The sequence below is a fragment of the Bidens hawaiensis genome, unplaced genomic scaffold, assembly GCF_021521415.1.
Source record: "Bidens hawaiensis isolate Kalapana, Puna unplaced genomic scaffold, B.hawaiensis_p1.1 tig00014849_1, whole genome shotgun sequence".
NCBI classification, from domain to species: domain Eukaryota; kingdom Viridiplantae; phylum Streptophyta; class Magnoliopsida; order Asterales; family Asteraceae; genus Bidens; species Bidens hawaiensis.
Window position 1 is genome coordinate 226,673 of NW_027492314.1, and position 17,903 is coordinate 244,575.

Genomic DNA, 17,903 nt, shown 5'->3' on the forward strand with positions numbered 1-17,903 from the left:
TTGGTCTAACGAGGCCTACATCCCTCCTGTATAAGGAGGGGTAACCCCTACCATGAAGGGACTACTCCAGTTCTCTTTTGTTACCCTCTCTTTAGATACTATATTTACACATATATACATACTATGCTAAGGATGGGTATATACGACCAAATACCAGTACCATATCATTACCATCCGTGTAGTAACGGTACCGGTTTTGAGTTATAGGCTCTTTTGGTTTTGGATCTAGCCTGTATTGCTACCGTAATATACCAAAAATATCACATGAATACCGATTTTAGATTATGTAATAAATCCCATGATTTTGGTATATGAAACAAAAGCATCAACAAGAGTAGTTGTATCAAACGGTTTTATAGTTTCAAATAACGGGACAACCCGTTCCTCGTTTGACTATGACAATTGACAAGCAAATCAAAGCCGCCTATTAAGGTTTTCAATTTGTTTCTATTAATTATTAAAAATGAGAAAAAAATTATCCTTAATCTACTCAATACATTAAAAAAGTCTATATTTTGAAATAATAAAATTTCATTTCTAAACACTATCGCTAGATAGGACCTTTTATAAATTTTATACAAGTTGTCATAGGATTTGAATAAACGATTATGAAGAGTACCTAATGCAAACTTAAGAATTATGGTTTTGTCTATTGTATTCAAAATTTCCTGTCAAGTTAATGAAGTGGACTTTTTCTCTATTAGTTTGTTAAATACGTTTTGAGCTTTTGTTTCTGTTTTGAATTTCATATTTCATATGTTGACTTTTTTATGGTAACATAAGATGCGATACTGAAGTGGGACGATATCGAAATACCAATACCTAAACCAGTATCCTATTATTTTCGAACTTTTACCATTATACGAATCTATACCATGTAGGTTTGGTCCTAGAATGAGCGGTATCAGCTATGTATGATACAAGCACTAATACCATCCCTATGCTATACACATGCTATCTTGTATTAAAAGAAACAAAATAATTTCTTTTTGTTATTAATAATAACAAAAAGAAGTTAAACCGTTAAAAAGCTATTTTGTTAATCTATTTTAAGTCACGATTTTGTGTTGATTTCGTCAATACTGATCGAATTCGCGTCAGTTTGCAGCGTGTTGGAACATGACTGTGCCACGCCAAGAGTTTTTCTTCCTGATTTCATGTCGATACTGACCGAATTCCCTTCAGTTCCCAGCGCGTTGGAACGTGGTTATGCCACTCACTGCAAGTCGTTGGTTCCAGTGCCATAACCCAATACCGACCGAATTTGCATTGGCTCGCAACAACACCGCACGAGTTCTACCAACCGACCACAAGTCGTTTCAAACATTTTATTTCATCATAACCTATACAAGTGCAATACTATGTGTACGTTTACCTGTTCGGGTTTGCAATGATTACCGTTACAAGCTTAACCGATATTGATCGAATTCGCGTCGCTGCACTACTTGAACGGACATGGGTTGTTAGGTAGTTGTTTTGTATTATTTTGATTTTAGACGGCGTCCATAGAAACCTGATGGCCTGATCCACGGCATATTCTATTTTCCTTTCATTACACCGCCCACCTGTTTGTTTAATATACCATAATAATACATCTAACACATACCTCTTTCTTTCTTTCTTTCTCAACACTCTTTTCTTCTTCTTCTTCTTAATCGATCCTCAGGTAGGTAATTATTAATTAATTTATTTGTATCCGTTCAATCGTTCTTTCATTTCTCGTCAAATCTATTCAACAAATCAGGACACACACGTATATTTATTAATTGTTTTGATTAGTTATTTGATTGATAATTGTTGCAGATGGCGACTCTAATCTCTGACACTGCACCATGGAAACACCTCAAGGTGATTCATTTATTACCTAATTGTGTTTATTATTATTATTATTATTATTCTGTTTTTAATTGAATAATAATAATAATATATGCATGTGTTGATTTTGAATTGTAATTGGTAATTGCAGACACATGTTGGTGAAATTGATAAAACGCATTTGCGTGATTTGATGGGTGATGCTGACAGATGCAACTCCATGATGCTGTATGATATGATTCTTTCATATCCTCTTATTAATTTTATTATGTTTAGGGCTAGGTTAAGAGAGTGATGATAGGTTTTTTTTTTTTGGTTTATGCAGCGAGTTCGATGGGATATTCTTCGACTATTCGAGACAAAGAGCTACGGTGGACACGGTTTCCAAGCTCTTCGCACTTGCTGAGGTAGATTAGCCTCATTTCTGTTTATTGTCATTATATTAATCAATGGAAAAATGGTTGAAATTTTTATGATAATTTTATTTTTTTTAATGCAGGAAGCGCGTCTGAAACAAAAGATTAATAGTATGTTCAATGGGGAGCATGTAAGTAAAGCTATCAACTTTAATTTCTTTTGATGTAAAAGTTTAGAATAGAAGCTGATGCAGGTCGTATTTGCTGGTTTGGATTTCAGATAAACAGCACAGAGAACAGGTCTGTGCTTCATGTAGCTCTTCGTGCTTCAAAGGATGCCACCATAAATAGCGATGGGAAGAATGTCGTACCGGATGTTTGGAAAGTTCTTGATAAAATAAAAGAGTTCTCGGATAAAGTTCGCAGTGGTTCCTGGGTAGTTATCCACCTTATAAGCTGTTTTTGTTATATTATCTGTATGAAGATATCATACCGTACTGTTTCCGTAACATTCAACCTTTGTTAGGTTGGAGCCACAGGGAAATCATTGACAAATGTGATTGCTATTGGTATTGGTGGAAGCTTTCTGGGCCCATTGTTTGTGCACACTGCTCTTCAAACAGGTTAGCCTTTTCTCATAACTCCACATTTCAGTCAGATATTAACCAATTTTCTTTTTTAAGTGAGCCGTATAGAGTAATATATGCTTATTATTATAAAAATGGGAACTTACAGATCCAGTGGCTAGTAAATCTGCAGGAGGACGACAGCTTCGCTTGTAAGTATACATGTTGTGTATTTTTTTGGGTAAAGAGGATGATACTTTTACAAACTTTATAAATGAAAAAAACCATGCTGTGTGCTTTGTGGTGAAGTCAATGTGTTCTTATCTTTATCTGCTTACTCAATCAGTTGTTTTGAATCTCGAATTCTCAATTACAGATTCAAAGCATGGTATCTTATACCAACATGAAAACTATCCTTTTGTGAACTTGTATCTCATTACCAGTTTACCATTTAACGCCTAGGGTATCTGTAGTTTTACCGGTAGCACACTTACAGTCAACCTAATATGTCAAATGATATAAATACCATGATGGTTTATTTATTAGAAGATGAATTCAAGGACGGCTCTATTACTTGAGAGCTTTGAGGCAAAGCATACCAAAATGGACACCGCAAATTAGAACTGGGCTCTATATTGACTGTTATTTTCTGTGCATTAGAGAATGTTATCTATTTAGAGAGGTGTTTACAACTCCACTATGGTGAAGCAGTATTTTTTATCATTAGGTACAGAAAAAGAGAAAGAAAAGATCATACGGGATTCATCTAGAATACCATCTCTTGATACCCATATTAGCAAATCTGAACTTTAATGTTGACAACGCGTGCAGTCAGCAGTTATATACTTGTTACTAATGCCTTAATCAGCTCCAAAGTTCTAGGGAAGCTAAAAACATGCTATCAGCATGATAGATCTTGGCTTAAAAGGTGTAGGCTGTATGTAGACCATTAAAAAAGAAAATGAAAACTTGGGTTAGTTTGTGGATGTTTCAGAAACATGCTACCAATGTGCTGATCTTTTGATGTGAAAACTGTAGACCTATTAGAAAAAAGATTGAATAATACTTTTACTTGTGAGATCACAAAACTGTAGAACAGGGTGATCATGGTCTAAGGTCGAAGCCCATGAAAAGATATGCAATTTATAGAATAGTACATAAATCCTTGTGTTATTGTTAGCTGATTATGTGAACTTAAAGTCTTTTATTAGAAGTTATCATTTGTATTGTAATTTGTAAACAACCCGAAAGGAACAAAAATATATGTTTGACCAATTGTTCTGACACCTTTTTAAGGTTGCGCTTTTATATGGGTTTCTTATATCTGGATATGTCTGCAGTCTTGCTAATGTTGATCCAGTAGATGTTGCCAGAAACATTTCAGGCTTGGATCCTGAGACCACTTTAGGTGATATTATTTACTTTTATATGTCATGTATTACATTTTTATTTCAGAGAACAGAGCACTGTATCTTGTTTTATATTTTATGAAATTTTGAATTTTCTTTTATTAAATGCAGTTGTTGTGGTTTCCAAGACTTTCACTACCGCTGAGACCATGCTGAATGCTCGGACATTGAGGGAATGGATCTCATCGGCTTGTAAGTGCACCAACCTATGTTTCTATTAATATTTCTCGACCGAATAGTAATGCACCAATATTTAATCAAATTTTATATCATGCTCACACTAAATAAATTGAAAGATTGTTACTTTTTTTATTCTCTCGCATAACTTGGCCATATTATTTGCTGTTTTTAGGCCACAAGCTGTATCAAAGCACATGGTTGCTGTTAGCACAAATCTTAAGGTTTGATTCTGAAAACCAACTTGATCTTGTACATTATTAGAAGATATTTAGAGATAAACAGGAGATTTATTATTTTCAATATATATTTGATGCAGCTTGTTGAGAAATTCGGAATTGATCCTAATAATGCTTTTGCATTCTGGGACTGGGTAGGAGGCCGATACAGTGGTAAGATAGTCTGCTATTACTTAACCAATAAAGAAAATAAAAACCCATTTGTTTAAAAAGAATATTCATTTAATTGTTCATTTTTATCCATTTCAGTTTGCAGTGCTGTTGGAGTATTACCTTTGTCTCTTCAATACGGTTTCCCAGTCATTGAGAAGTACAGTAGCATATGAACTTCATCTTCTGTTTTTTGGGATTATTAATTCATTTTTACTGATATGAATTCGCTTACTTATAGATTCCCTAGAAGGTGCTAGAAGTATTGATCAGCATTTCCACTCGGCTCCTTTTGAGAAAAACATACCTGTATGCATATATTATTTACACTTCTGCATCTTATTGTCTTTGTGCTTGCTTTATCTTACTAAACATTTTTTTTGTTGACATTTTCAGGTTCTTTTGGGTTTATTGAGCATATGGAATGTCTCTTTTCTTGGATATCCCGCGAGAGTGAGTTTTATACTTTTATTATTTACAAAATCAAGCTCAATATATCTGTTCTTTATTGAACTTATTAACATGATCATTTTCTCTTCCCAGGCTATCCTGCCTTACACTCAAGCTCTTGAAAAGCTTGCTCCACACATTCAGCAGGTAAATTGTTACTTACATCACACGTGTCTTTTAGCTTTTTAAAGCCTTTTTAAATATCTGGATGTCAAACTTAATATATAGGTTAGCATGGAGAGTAACGGGAAAGGAGTATCCATAGATGGTATCCGCCTTCCTTTTGAAGCCGGTGAAATTGACTTTGGTGAACCAGGAACTAATGGTCAACACAGTTTTTACCAATTAATTCATCAGGTAAGTGTGTACCGTGTTTGAAATTTGATACTTTTATAATATAGCTTGTGTCAACCTTGATTTTGGAGTTTTCAGGGGCGTGTCATTCCTTGTGATTTTATCGGTATTGTGAAGAGTCAACAACCCGTCTACCTTAAAGGTTCTGTTTTATTTTTATCTTTTTTTGTTGCTTTTTTTTGGCTCCATTTTTGCTTATTGCGCACAATTTGGCTTGCAGATGAGGTGGTAAATAACCATGATGAGCTCATGTCCAACTTTTTCGCACAACCCGATGCTCTTGCTTATGGGAAGGTAATTCGATTGCATAACCCATTAACCTCTTAAGGATAACACGAAGATTCTATTATTATTGTTATTGTCATTGTTATTGTTATTTTATGATTTTGTCTTTCTTTCCAGACCCCTGAACAATTGCAAAGTGAGAATGTTGCATCTCATCTTGTTCCTCACAAGGTGATTGATTTCCTTCGTGATTGTACATTTTTTTCTGCTTTTAAATGAATTCTTGATTAACGATTGTTGCTTACTCAATCATCATCAACAGACCTTCACTGGGAACAGGCCATCACTTAGCCTTCTACTTCCATCATTGGATGCTTACAGAATTGGACAGGTTTGACCAGTGTCAATTTTAGTCAAATCTATGTATCTGGTGCTGACATCATCGTACAAAATCTTTTATTATCTATTCAGTTACTAGCTATCTATGAGCACAGAATTGCTGTTGAAGGTTTCATTTGGGGAATCAATTCTTTTGATCAATGGGGAGTTGAACTAGGAAAGGTATATATCACTATATATATTATTATCTTTTTCATAAAATACATAAATATATTATTTAATTTAAAAGAGGAGTAACTGAAAATGAATTTCATTGGGATGTTAAATTTCAAGTCACTTGCATCCCAAGTCAGAAAGCAACTCCATGCATCTCGAAAGAAAGGAGAATCGGTTGAAGGGTTCAATTTTAGTACCACCAAGTTGCTAACAAGATATCTTGAGGTACAACGCAAAACATAATCTTTTAAAAGAATATGAGAATAAATTATAAATTATTAATCAAAATTTTTGTTTTGTTTTTTGGCAGGCAAGTGCAGACGTGCCTTCCGAGCCCACGACTCTACTGCCTAAAATATAATTACAACTCGACGGTGATGAAGTTGTGAAACTGATACCAAAACCAGATGATAACATAGCTTATATTTCGTTACATCAACTGTTGCTTCTTTTTTGTAACTGCGTGACTCGTATCGCACGAGCATAATAATTCTTGCCATTTTGATGTGAGACCAACCCAAAATGATGGAATTATTGTTTTAATTTGCTGAATAAGATTGTGAAATCAAGCCTCACTCACTTTCTTTGTTTTGTGAATGATTGGATATTGAATATTGCTGCAAATTCAAGAAAAAATTTTTAAATAGTGGGTCTTGGGTCTGTGGGACTAGAAAAACATTCCTTGCACACCAAATGTTTGATGAATTGTTTCATTAACCTCAACAACTTTGAAGTGTTGTCCAGACTTGCATACCCTGCCCACCAAATGTTTGATGAAATGGTTCATTAAACTCAACAACTTAAAAGGAAACTGACTCAACAACTTAAACGTGTTATGTCAAGCTTTCAGTTATAAGTTTGCATCATAATAGTTGAATACAACTCTAACCGGGTCATTTGGCCGTACCCAAAATTCTTATATCTCTATACATTTTTATACGTTTCAATAAACATCTTAGCGCGACTTACCGAGAAAAAATATTTATATGCCAAACTAAAATATTCCATTTTTATAAGATTGTCTAGTATAATATGGAAGTATGGACCTGTTTTAAAGCATAATTTTTTTTTAAAAAAAATGTCATCTTAGATTACATAACAACAGAATATATTATAAGGTAGATCATTGTGATTGGTGTTCAATGATTGAGATAGTCCCTTGCAGGTTCATCTATTATTTGAAGTTGAAGCTAATATTCAACAAGGCAACAGATGCCTTCCAACCCAACCAAATATATTTAAATTTTAATAAGGTCAAACCCAATTTTATAAACTTTTAAGTTTTAACAACTCCTCACCTTCTTTCCTTATTTATTTTCCAAACACACCAACTTTCATTTCTTCTTTCTGTTGTCAAAAAATGGTGTTTCCTCCTCCACCCCTCTCTCTCCTTTGCATAATCTCCATTGTCACCCTTTATTTGATGATAGTTTATGCGGTTATCGGGTTCATTGCCAAATCAGAACTTTTTAGAGTCGACTCGCATGAAGGTGACCATAAACCATCCGGGTTGTCACGAGAGGAGTTGCAAATGTTGCGATCGTTTAACCATAAGATCAAAGAAGGAAATGAAGAATCATTGAGTTGTTCAATATGTTTGGATGATTTTAAAGATTTTGGGGTATGCAAAAGATTTCCAAGTTGTGAGCATGTGTTTCATAGCCATTGTATTGACCTTTGGTTGGTTCATAGAAGAACTTGTCCTATTTGTAGGACAACTTTTGATCATTTGGTTCATGTTGTTTAAGATTCTTATATATGCATATATCTTCATTTTCTTGTTTTGGAGATACTTGAATTCTTGAATTTTTATTAATTTTTCGTGGCAAAATGATATGGAAATTGCAAAGCTTATGATCCATATTGTTGGTGCTAGTTCATTGTGTTATGAATGAAGTAATCTAATTTTGTTTTCAATCCACAAGTAGAGCATATGACATTTCATATTTCATGTTTGTGAAAATATATTTTCATGTATTGTAAATTATCTATTTAGTTGTTCAAGACCCCCAATAAACTTAGATAATTTTAATATTTAAAAGCTAGCATAAGATTGAGATATACTTTTTTTTATAAAGATTAAATTGGGTTTAAACCTTAAGGTACAAAAAATCAAAATGGATGATAGATATTGAATACCTATAAGGGGATTAATTAAACATTTAAACCTCTTAAATACTTTTTCAGTTTCTTCTTGCGTGAGCGATAAGGAAGAGAAAAATTGCCAAAGATGTAACGTATGGTCAATGGTGTGTTTTAGAGCAACTTTCAAAACCTTAAATGAGTGTTTGAATTGATAAATTTCAACCATTAAATTAGTAGCTTAACCTTTTTAGAGCCTTATTAATACAAATTTGGGTTTTTTTTCTTAGACTTCATTATTATCAAACCCTTCTTTTTTTTATTTAAAAGTTCATACTGAAGTCTAGTATCTAGCAATTGATAGGGATGTTCCTATTATTCGGTTAGAAATCGATTAAACTAAAAATCAAATCAAATCAAAACCTTTTAGACTAGACAATTTGCCAAATTTGGTTTTTGATTTTACAAAATAATGGTTATTTAATTTTTGTCATTTACTTCAAATCAAATTTTTTAGCCTAATCATTTTAGCCCAGCCCAATCCAATAACAAATGATGGTAGAAAAGTTTTATTTTCTTATAGGGAAATACCATTAAAAACCAAACCACCGTACTTTATGTTTTTTCTTGTTAAAGTCTCAACAATTTTTAGTACGTTAAAGTTCATACGTATGTTAAATTTGAACAGAAAAATGACATAACTTATAAAAACAATATGGAAGTGATTTTTTTTCTAATGTGATTTTTTATATAATATGGCATGTGTGTGTATATAATTCTAAAAACTAGGTTAAATTTATATCAAATAGAATTAACATACAGGCTTTATTCTTATACTATAATAAGTCGTGTTTAGTAAGTTTATATTAAAACGACTAAATCAAGAAGACTCAAGTATCTGATCATAAAACAAAACGAGTTCAAGCAATGTGAACACTTAATTCTTTAGTTTATACATCTACATATTCTAATAAAGTAAAATAAATGTGGACACTTGTCATGTTTTGGTTAATTCTTACAATTTTTTCCCTCCAAAACTAATATATCCTAATATATGTAATAAATCAATAATGATTCACTTTTCTTTTACACTATATTTATATAATATCTATATACTTCTATAAATATAAATATTAACATATTATTTTACTATATATTTCAAAATACTTAGTGAATTTAAAAAATCAACAACAAATCATATTTCTCAAATGAAAATTGTTTTGGGTTTTTTGTGGAACTTAAATTTGATTTTATGGGTCAAAAGTTGATAAATAGATTGTTTGGTATAAGTTAACTGCATTTAGGTTAAAATTTGTAATGGGTCAAAAATGAAAATTTCGAGTATTTTTAAAAGTTTGAGAATGCAAAATAGATTTATCGTCAAATTTGTTATGGGTTCAAAGAGTTGACTTTAAAATGTCAAAAGTATGAAGGTTAGAAGTTTAAACATGATTCGAGTTTCAAATTTATCTTTAAGGGCGTTTTTTTTAAATAATCAAAATGTTCGGGATTTGGCAAACTGACTATTTTCCCTTAACTATTAAAATATAAGAAAAGATTGCGAACACTTTCGACGTGCCATCTCCATGCCTATCAATGCTTATAACTTTTATCAAATTTGAGATGTTTATGTCAACATTAATTTTCCTTCAATGGTGATCAGAACGTTGTATGGGATGCATGTCATGCAAAATTATGCTCAAATGAATATTCACAAAATTGAATGGGTTAACATGTCATTTTTTATGTTGTCATTATGATAAAGTCGAGAAGCCCTTTGAAACTTATCAAAATCTTTTTCATGGTGTAGCTTAGGAAAACATAGCTTTTGAAGAGCATCCATTGTTGCAATTTAATGTTCTACTTTCCTTTTATGGGTGGTAAATTGATAAATATATCAATAAAGGTAACGCTCATTTTGTATTTAGGCTGAGTGGTTAAAACCACTATCGTATGAAAAGCTTTATTTCCGAAATTGGTTCATAACCAAAAGTCTTTCAATTATACATATATGGCATCTAGAATGAATTTTTCAATAGAAAGAAGCATTCTCGGGTACGTTTTTGCATGGACATTTATTTTATTAAGTTCATTTAAAAAAATCATTTTGTGATACAAATAAAATCAATTTATGTACACATTGTATAGATACAAGTATAGATGTAATACATTTTTTTCATATACGCTATGTAATTATTTTTTTTACTTACAATTTTATAATTTGAATTATCTCGTGTGTGACACGGGCTTTAAAACTAGTAACTAATAAATAAGATTAAGGATAAAAAATAAAGTAGTAAATGGTATAGCAAAACGAGAAAACCCATGTATGACTTATGTTTAGAAGCAATATAACTTCTACTAATCCAACCAGAATCATTAGCCATGATCAAGTCGTGGTGTACTGATCACAGTCAACACACATGAAGTCCTGAAGTTTCAATACACCAACATAAAATAAATTGTCTTCGTTCAAATTTAACACAAACGCATAAGAAAAAAAAAGGCTACATATTGTTTTTATAAGTTTTGTCACATTTTTGCTCAAATTTAACATGTGCAGGAACTTTAACGTACAAAAAATTGTTAAAGGACATTAGTGAGAAAAAAGAGAGTATGTTGGTTTTTAATGGTATATACCATTTTCTTAATTTTAATGAAATACAATAAAAGTTAATGGTTTATTCGGTCGAAAACCAAACTGAATTTGAATTGGTTTGGTTTTGTTTTAGACTATCTGAATTCATTTTGGTTCATTTCCTGTTTCGACTTTCAGGCTGGGTTTATTCGGTCAAAAACTAAACCAGTAAACATCTCTAGATATATATTCATGAGTAGTACTTTTTGCACCCTTGTGATGAACGGTCGTTGCGCTTTCCAACCCCACTTTCAAAAATAGCGTGCTTCCGGTATCGGTCCCCGTCATGTTTTTCGGTTAAGTAATTTTTGGACCAGGGGTAAAATGGTAAAACCACATCTACTTAGGAAACCTTATAAGTCAGGTCCTCCACCTCACACGAGATAGTACATATGCAACCTTATAGGCATACCTACGACTCCTTCATCGTTTAGCTCAGATGTCTCCTTCACAATAGTTGATCAACACTCTACATTTCACAAGTTGTTTGATTATCTTTTAAGTTGGATTAGATGACAGGATGAGTTTGATTAGTTCTTGTAAGTCAAATAAGAAGTCAAACGACATGCCAAAGTGAAAGTATATGACTCACTGTGTTCCCGAGTTTCATTTAAAGGAGGAAAAGAAAGGAAAATGAGGGATGGAAAAAATTTGTTATGTTCCCGAGTTTCATTTAAGAAAGGAAAGAGAAGGAAAATATAAAAAGGGTGTTCCCGAGTTTCATTAAGGAAAGAAAAGGAGGGGGGGTGGGAGAAAATAAGGAGTAAAATAAGAAAAAATGTATCTTTTCAAATTGGAAAGATTAGGAAGGAAAGAAAATTAAAAAGAAAGAGGTGATGCCAAAAGAAAAGATAAGAAGAGAAATTTTCTTTTCCTTCCCTTTGTTTTCATGAATGAACTCGGGAACACAGATGAAAGTCTGTTCTTGAAAGTCATTTAGAAGTCAAATTACAGTTGTAAGTTCAAATTTTGAAAAATAATAAAAGATAACAAAATCTCTAAATTCTAATAAGAAGATTTTGTATTCAAATCTCTCATAATAGCATAAAATCATATAATCAAAGAAACCAAATATGTATATTGTTGTCGTTGAACGAATACTTATTCTAACATCAAAGGTTGGTTACGGAAAGAAATCCTCTCTCATTGTGGTAAGACTATTTATACTATATTTTGTAGATATACGGGATGTCTAAGACACTCTAGTTTCCATGCCCATGATCTATAGAGAACCCTATCTTCCATGCCCATGATCTATAGAGAACCTTGTCTTAATGTTAATAATTGAAAGTTTATAAGTTAGCTTGTCTTAGTTTGACATGCGTCCAATAAAGATGGATCGATTATCTACTTATAGCGTGAACAAAATTTTCATCAAAGTTATGTTCTTTGTTTATTAATTCAGATTTTACATTGTTATGTTTCTTTTGTTTTAACATTCTTTTTATAGTCAAATGGGGGGGGGGGGGGGGGGGGTTGTATGGCTAATCTTTTGAAAGACCAGTAAGAACCTCAAGACACAAGGCGAGCCTCGGCTTGGCAATCTTCTGAACCTCAGGTAACTAGGCCTTCTAGACTTGAGAAAACCCTCAAACAACCCACTGGAAAACAAAAGAAGAAAAGACTCAAAAGGGTATTTAGAGAGAGAAAGTAGACAGAGGCTAGAGAGAAATATATAAGAAGATTTTATTTCTTTCCAAGGATGGTTTACAAACAAGGGGGAACCCTCCTTTTATAGGCCAAGAATGGGTTTCCGTGACATCATCGCTTACATCACCACTAGCCAATTACGTTATGGCTTACATCACACTAGATATTACATCATTGCTTACATCACACAAATATTAAAATATTAAACACACCTAGATGTTTTAATTACTTTAAAAGTAATTAAGCTTTATTCTTAAAACAAACATACAATAAAACATTCTGGGTTTAGTGATACTTCTTCGGGACGTGTTTCTTCATTTCTTCCATATCCTTTATCTCTAAGGTAAAATCTGGTGGACTGGAGCGGTTAGGATCTTTTATCCATCCATATCCTTTATCTTCTACTTGTGGAACATTGATTTCAAAGACTTGGTTGAATGGGCTTTTACTGTTCCAGTAATCTAGGATAACTTGATCCCACCCTTTTGTTTGGGAGTTTTCTGTTGTCCAGGCGTCCATCTCATTTTGAATTTCTGAAGGGATATCTTCAAAGTTTACCTTGTTTTTCTTTGCCAAATATCATCGGATGTCTTGCCATGCTTGGAGGTAGTTTACTTTGAAGTAGTAGCCTGAAGGATTCATTTCAAACCACCCATAGACAAGACTTGACGAATCTGTTTCTGTTGGCACATTGTTTTGGACATACTTACTTGGTTTATTGAGCAATACCAAGCAATGTCTGCCCTGTCTAGAGGACAGTAGCTTAACCCATTTCTTGAATGGATAAAACCATCCAAGGAGTTTTGCCATATTCGTCTTTTCATCAGGAACAGCTTCCGACGTAACAGTAATCAGGTAACTGATTAGTTTGTTAGAATTAAAGGACATGGCAATTGTGAAATTTTCGAGCAGGTACCAGAAAAATCCCAAGGCTTCTTTAGGTAGCTGGTATGGGTTGCTAATGTGCAGGGTATTGAGAAAAGGGTAATCTGGATGAAACCTGTAGTTCTTCATGAAGGGGCCATTTTTCTTAAGGGCGATGGTTAGAAAGGTTTTGTAGTTTAGTAGGGAATCATCGACGTTGTTTGCTGCAATCAGTTCTTTGATATCTAGCGGGATTGGTGCTAAATTTGGAAGGTTGAGGTCGGCAATCAAGTTTTTGATATCGCGAGCGGCAGCGTTATCCATTTTTGGTATGGGTATTAAAGTATGATAGCTCCGAGTGGGTTGGTGTCCATCTTTGGGGATACCTTTACTTTTATAGGCCGATTGGCCTCTTTCAGTAATCCGAGGAACAGTAGATATTCCCTCTGTTGGAGCCTTCTGCAATAGTCGTGATCTTTGAGGTGATCTGCGAATATTTTCTTTTGACCATTTTCTGCTAAAGTTGTGGACATGACACCTCTTCTTGATTCTTACTTTTCCTTTCAAGATTTCTTTGCATGTGAAATCCTGACAACCCTTTTTTGCTTTTGTAAGTGGGGCGGCTTCTTTTCTCTGAGAGATTCTATTGTCTGCTTCTGCAGGAATCTTTACTGGTAGTGCGCATACTGTAACCAACTGTTCCTGGTTGGTTTTCCAGGTTTGCAGGTTATCTTCTTTAGGAAGCTTGTTTTTACCTTTCTCCTCAAGAATGAAACCTTCATCTTGGTATGACGTGAGTGCGTACATAGGCCTGACATCATCATTTGAGTCACTGGTTTCTGATTCGCTTGACTCACTACTTGAACCGGAATTATCATATCTGATTGAGCAAATTGTTTACTCTCTTGGTTCATCATCAAGTGAGTACAATGATTCCAGATCGGAGACGTCTATTGGTTCTACCATGTTGATTTGTTGTAATAAGGCCTGGGTCTTCTTCTTGTCTTTGCAGTCTCTTGCGAAGTGACCTTTTTGGTTACAGACATAGCATCGGTCAGTATTTCTTCCTCTGCTTGATTTTCTGCTTAAGAATTTCCATTTCCTGTTGAACTTATCTCTTTTCTTGTGGGACTTTTTTCTTCTTTGTGAGTATTCCTTATCAAGGAAGGCATCACGAAGACCATACTTCTTGGAAGTGTGGGAGCAATTGCAGGAGTCTTCATCTTTGCATTTTATTCTGAGATGCTTGTCATCACAAGCTGAGCCAAGCCTTCTTCCAGTTCTTTCAAATTCTACTAGGAACTGTTTTTGGTTCCAAAGTTTTGAAAGAGCATTTAAGATCAGCTGATACAGTTCTCCGAGCGATGCTTGAGCAACTGTAGTATTTTTGTTTTCTAGCTCTCTGTATGCTTCATTTGACAAAGACTCTGGGAATGAGTTTAGGAAGACTTGTTTAAGATTTACGTTATCCAATCCATGAAGGCCGTAAAAGCGTTCAAACATTCTATTGTAATGTTTTTCCAGGTCTTTTGATTGAAATGAACAACACTTCATTTTCAGGAATTCTTCTCGTGCTTTAACTGTGAATTCCACCGGATTACCTAGAAATTCATTATGAATTATGTGTATAAAATATTCTGGTGTTTGGCATTGCTGAATTTGAATCTGTCGATATTCTCCAAGGCTTAGGAACCAGTCTCGGAGTCTCCCTTGACATCGTGTCAGGAAACGTTTGATGACCATATCGATGTTGTAGTATTGCAGTTTAGCAGAGCACCATGTCAACATTTCTACATATCTTTCTCGCCATTGTGATGGCGGGACGTCATCGAAGGTGAACTGTTGCTTGGAGTCTGTGTTGGGATGCACAGTTTTGTTGGTTTGTGGTTCCGTCCGAGAGGCTGGATCTTCAATATCAGAGTCAAAGTTGTTTTTCTCCGTTGGTTCCGGTTGTGTCATGAATAAGTGTTCGAATTCATAGTTTGGAGTTATGTCTCCTGAGAATTCTGATCCTTCTTCAGAACTAACACGTGATTCATTATCGGAATAATTGATACTATTAACCGGAAATGTTTGTCGGTTATTCTGAATCATAACCCGGGGACTCTCATTTCTGGACGGTGGTGCTACAGTATATGCCATCATCATGTCATCATCTCTGACATGTTTGTCTTTCTTAGGACCGCTTGCAGACGTCTTCTGTTCTGTGCTGCTTGATGAAGCACTGCGGTTTAAGGATGATTTTCTCGCTCTTGCTCTAATCTGGGCCTGCTCATTTTACCAGAGGTTCATCGATGGTGACGTTTGTGAGAACGAATGAACCGGTAAAGGTTGCGGTTCAAAAGCTGTGCTGACAAACGGGGCGCTCGGTAGCCTCCATGGATCATCAACCATGGTTGAAGTTCTTTGCTGCTTGTGTTGTCTTTCAAGATCCACAAGTTGTGCTTTAAGGAACTTCATTTCAGCCTCCTTTTGAACTAGGCTGCTTGGCGGCTGTGAGCCAAGTCTTGCCTGGGCTAGCTGGAGTAACTCGTTATGAAGTCCAAGTATCTTGGTACGGACTTCATAGATGATACTCTCAAGGCTTTGCAATCTGCTTACCAAGCCTTCTTGTGTTTGACTGAACCTGTTCTGCTAGGCTAGGATGGTTTTGAGAATATTGTTTTGAGCAACAGCATTCTCGCTTTGCCAATTGAGTGTGGCTTCAGCAGCAGTAATCTGACTTGAGGAGCCTGTGGGGTTCATAGTGCTGGAAGGCTGTATCTTCCAGTTATGTTTGGTTTTTTATACAGGGTCTTCAAACGAAGTCAGAGCTGGGAACTCAGTCTGGTGGTCAGGGGATGAGGTGGATGCGATGGGTGTGAAGACAAGCATTCCCTTCGGCTTAGAAGAGGGTTTGGGTGATGAAGGTTTAGCCGGTACAGGCTGTGACCGTGACCGTGACGGTGAGTCACCATAAGGACAAAGTAGTCAAACTTGCCCAATGGTTCACCGAGAAGGCCTACGGCTGGATCTCCTGCTTCGTATCTCTTCTGCGGAGACTTTTGGGATCCTTTCCTCCTTCTAGGAACATCTTCATCATACTGTCTGCTTCATCTAAGCACGACTGACAGTTGCATACGTCATATGGGAAATGTTCTGTCTTAACAGGCTGCACCATATACATGGTTGAGAAGACATTTTGTTTGTCTTCCTTCTTGAACTTGACTTCAACCAGACCATCCTGGTGTCGGGTGAAATCTGGAGCTGTCGTTGTCTGAACTGGAGCCTGATGGATTTGTTCATAATTAGTTATCCATTTTTCTGGAAGAAGCTTGTGAAGCTCTTCTCTGGATAGCTGTTTAGGAACATAGGTGCAGGTTGGGACGGCATTAGAATCGATGTCGATGAACAGTGCGTCACCTGAGTTGTCATGCCCGGGAACCATGATGTCCAAAGAATGATTTTGGACCCTGTACGCCATCTGGTAATGGAAGGTTGCATGAAAGGTGTTAACCTGTTGGGCACCTCCAATATGGATCTGAGCCTTTAAGGCTGTTAACAGTGATGGATCATTGAGAGGCATGTTGAAGTTTGGATAGAAGGTGACAAACACAGTGCCGGCGTTCAACGTGGTATGAATGGTACCAATACAGGCGTGTTGGTATTCTACAAACCTGGAATCGACCAAGGCGATTTGAGAGAACGTTGGTAGACCTTTTCTACCGTGGAAGGTCAGGGCTAACCTGATCGCACCGAAGTGGATGTGAGTAAAGCCTTGTGCTTGGCAGATCCTTGGAAGATCTGAGGGGAGGGATAGGGTGACTAGGTGTTCGGAGGTTGTGGCTGGAAGCTGATGTGAATCAAACTTGGAATTTTGAACATACTCCTTGACACCTGGGTTGGGATTTGGACTAATTATTTTTTTGACTATTTTTGTAAGAGAATTTTGGGGTTTAGAAATGACACTATAAGGATTAACTAAGGGCATACTAGTAATAGGGATTTTAGAATCATCAGACATATATGAAAATTCATATAGCTGGTTAATTATAGACGCTGACGACCGACGACCGGACATAGAACGGGACAGACTAGACATAGAACGAGACGGACTAGACTCATGGTTCATATATGAGTTTTAACGTGATCTAACACCTTCTGGGCTTTCCCAATTCGTACCAACTAGAGACTTACAGCGACTCTTCTCCTCTTTAACGTCGTCTTACCACTCACGAACAAATTGTCTACCGACTCTGTTTACACGTCGTATCAGACTGTTCAAGTCCTAGCAAGATCAGTTGTTCTGATGTGAGAGATCTGATCAAAGTCGGCAGTCACAGAGAATACTTAAAAGATCTGGGTAGGCGAAACAGGAGCCTGGCTATGGCTCT

At 35.3% G+C, this 17,903-nt stretch overlaps 1 protein-coding gene across 1 annotated transcript; it reads left to right on the forward strand.

Annotated features, from left to right (window-relative positions):
- The first annotated feature begins 1,602 nt into the window (after nt 1-1,602).
- Nucleotides 1,603-6,871, forward strand: LOC143547900 (glucose-6-phosphate isomerase, cytosolic 2B-like). Its single transcript, XM_077039204.1, has 24 exons — nt 1,603-1,666; nt 1,804-1,848; nt 1,967-2,043; nt 2,141-2,222; nt 2,315-2,362; nt 2,452-2,607; nt 2,698-2,794; nt 2,907-2,949; nt 4,078-4,145; nt 4,258-4,342; nt 4,499-4,547; nt 4,643-4,715; nt 4,812-4,880; nt 4,963-5,021; nt 5,109-5,165; nt 5,256-5,309; nt 5,391-5,519; nt 5,595-5,658; nt 5,737-5,810; nt 5,919-5,972; nt 6,064-6,132; nt 6,213-6,302; nt 6,414-6,521; nt 6,607-6,871. The coding sequence occupies exons 2-24, from the start codon at nt 1,804-1,806 to the stop codon at nt 6,655-6,657; spliced, it is 1,701 nt and encodes a 566-aa protein (XP_076895319.1). The 5' UTR covers nt 1,603-1,666; the 3' UTR covers nt 6,658-6,871.
- Nucleotides 6,872-17,903: the final 11,032 nt, after the last annotated feature.

Coding starts and splice junctions, on each gene's coding strand:
- LOC143547900 (XM_077039204.1), top strand. CDS start 1,804: ATGGCGACTCTAATCTCTGACACTGCACCATGGAAACACCTCAAG. Junction 2,223..2,314: donor AGCTCTTCGCACTTGCTGAG/GTAGATTAGCCT, acceptor TTTTTAATGCAG/GAAGCGCGTCTGAAACAAAA. Junction 5,022..5,108: donor CTTTTGAGAAAAACATACCT/GTATGCATATAT, acceptor TGACATTTTCAG/GTTCTTTTGGGTTTATTGAG.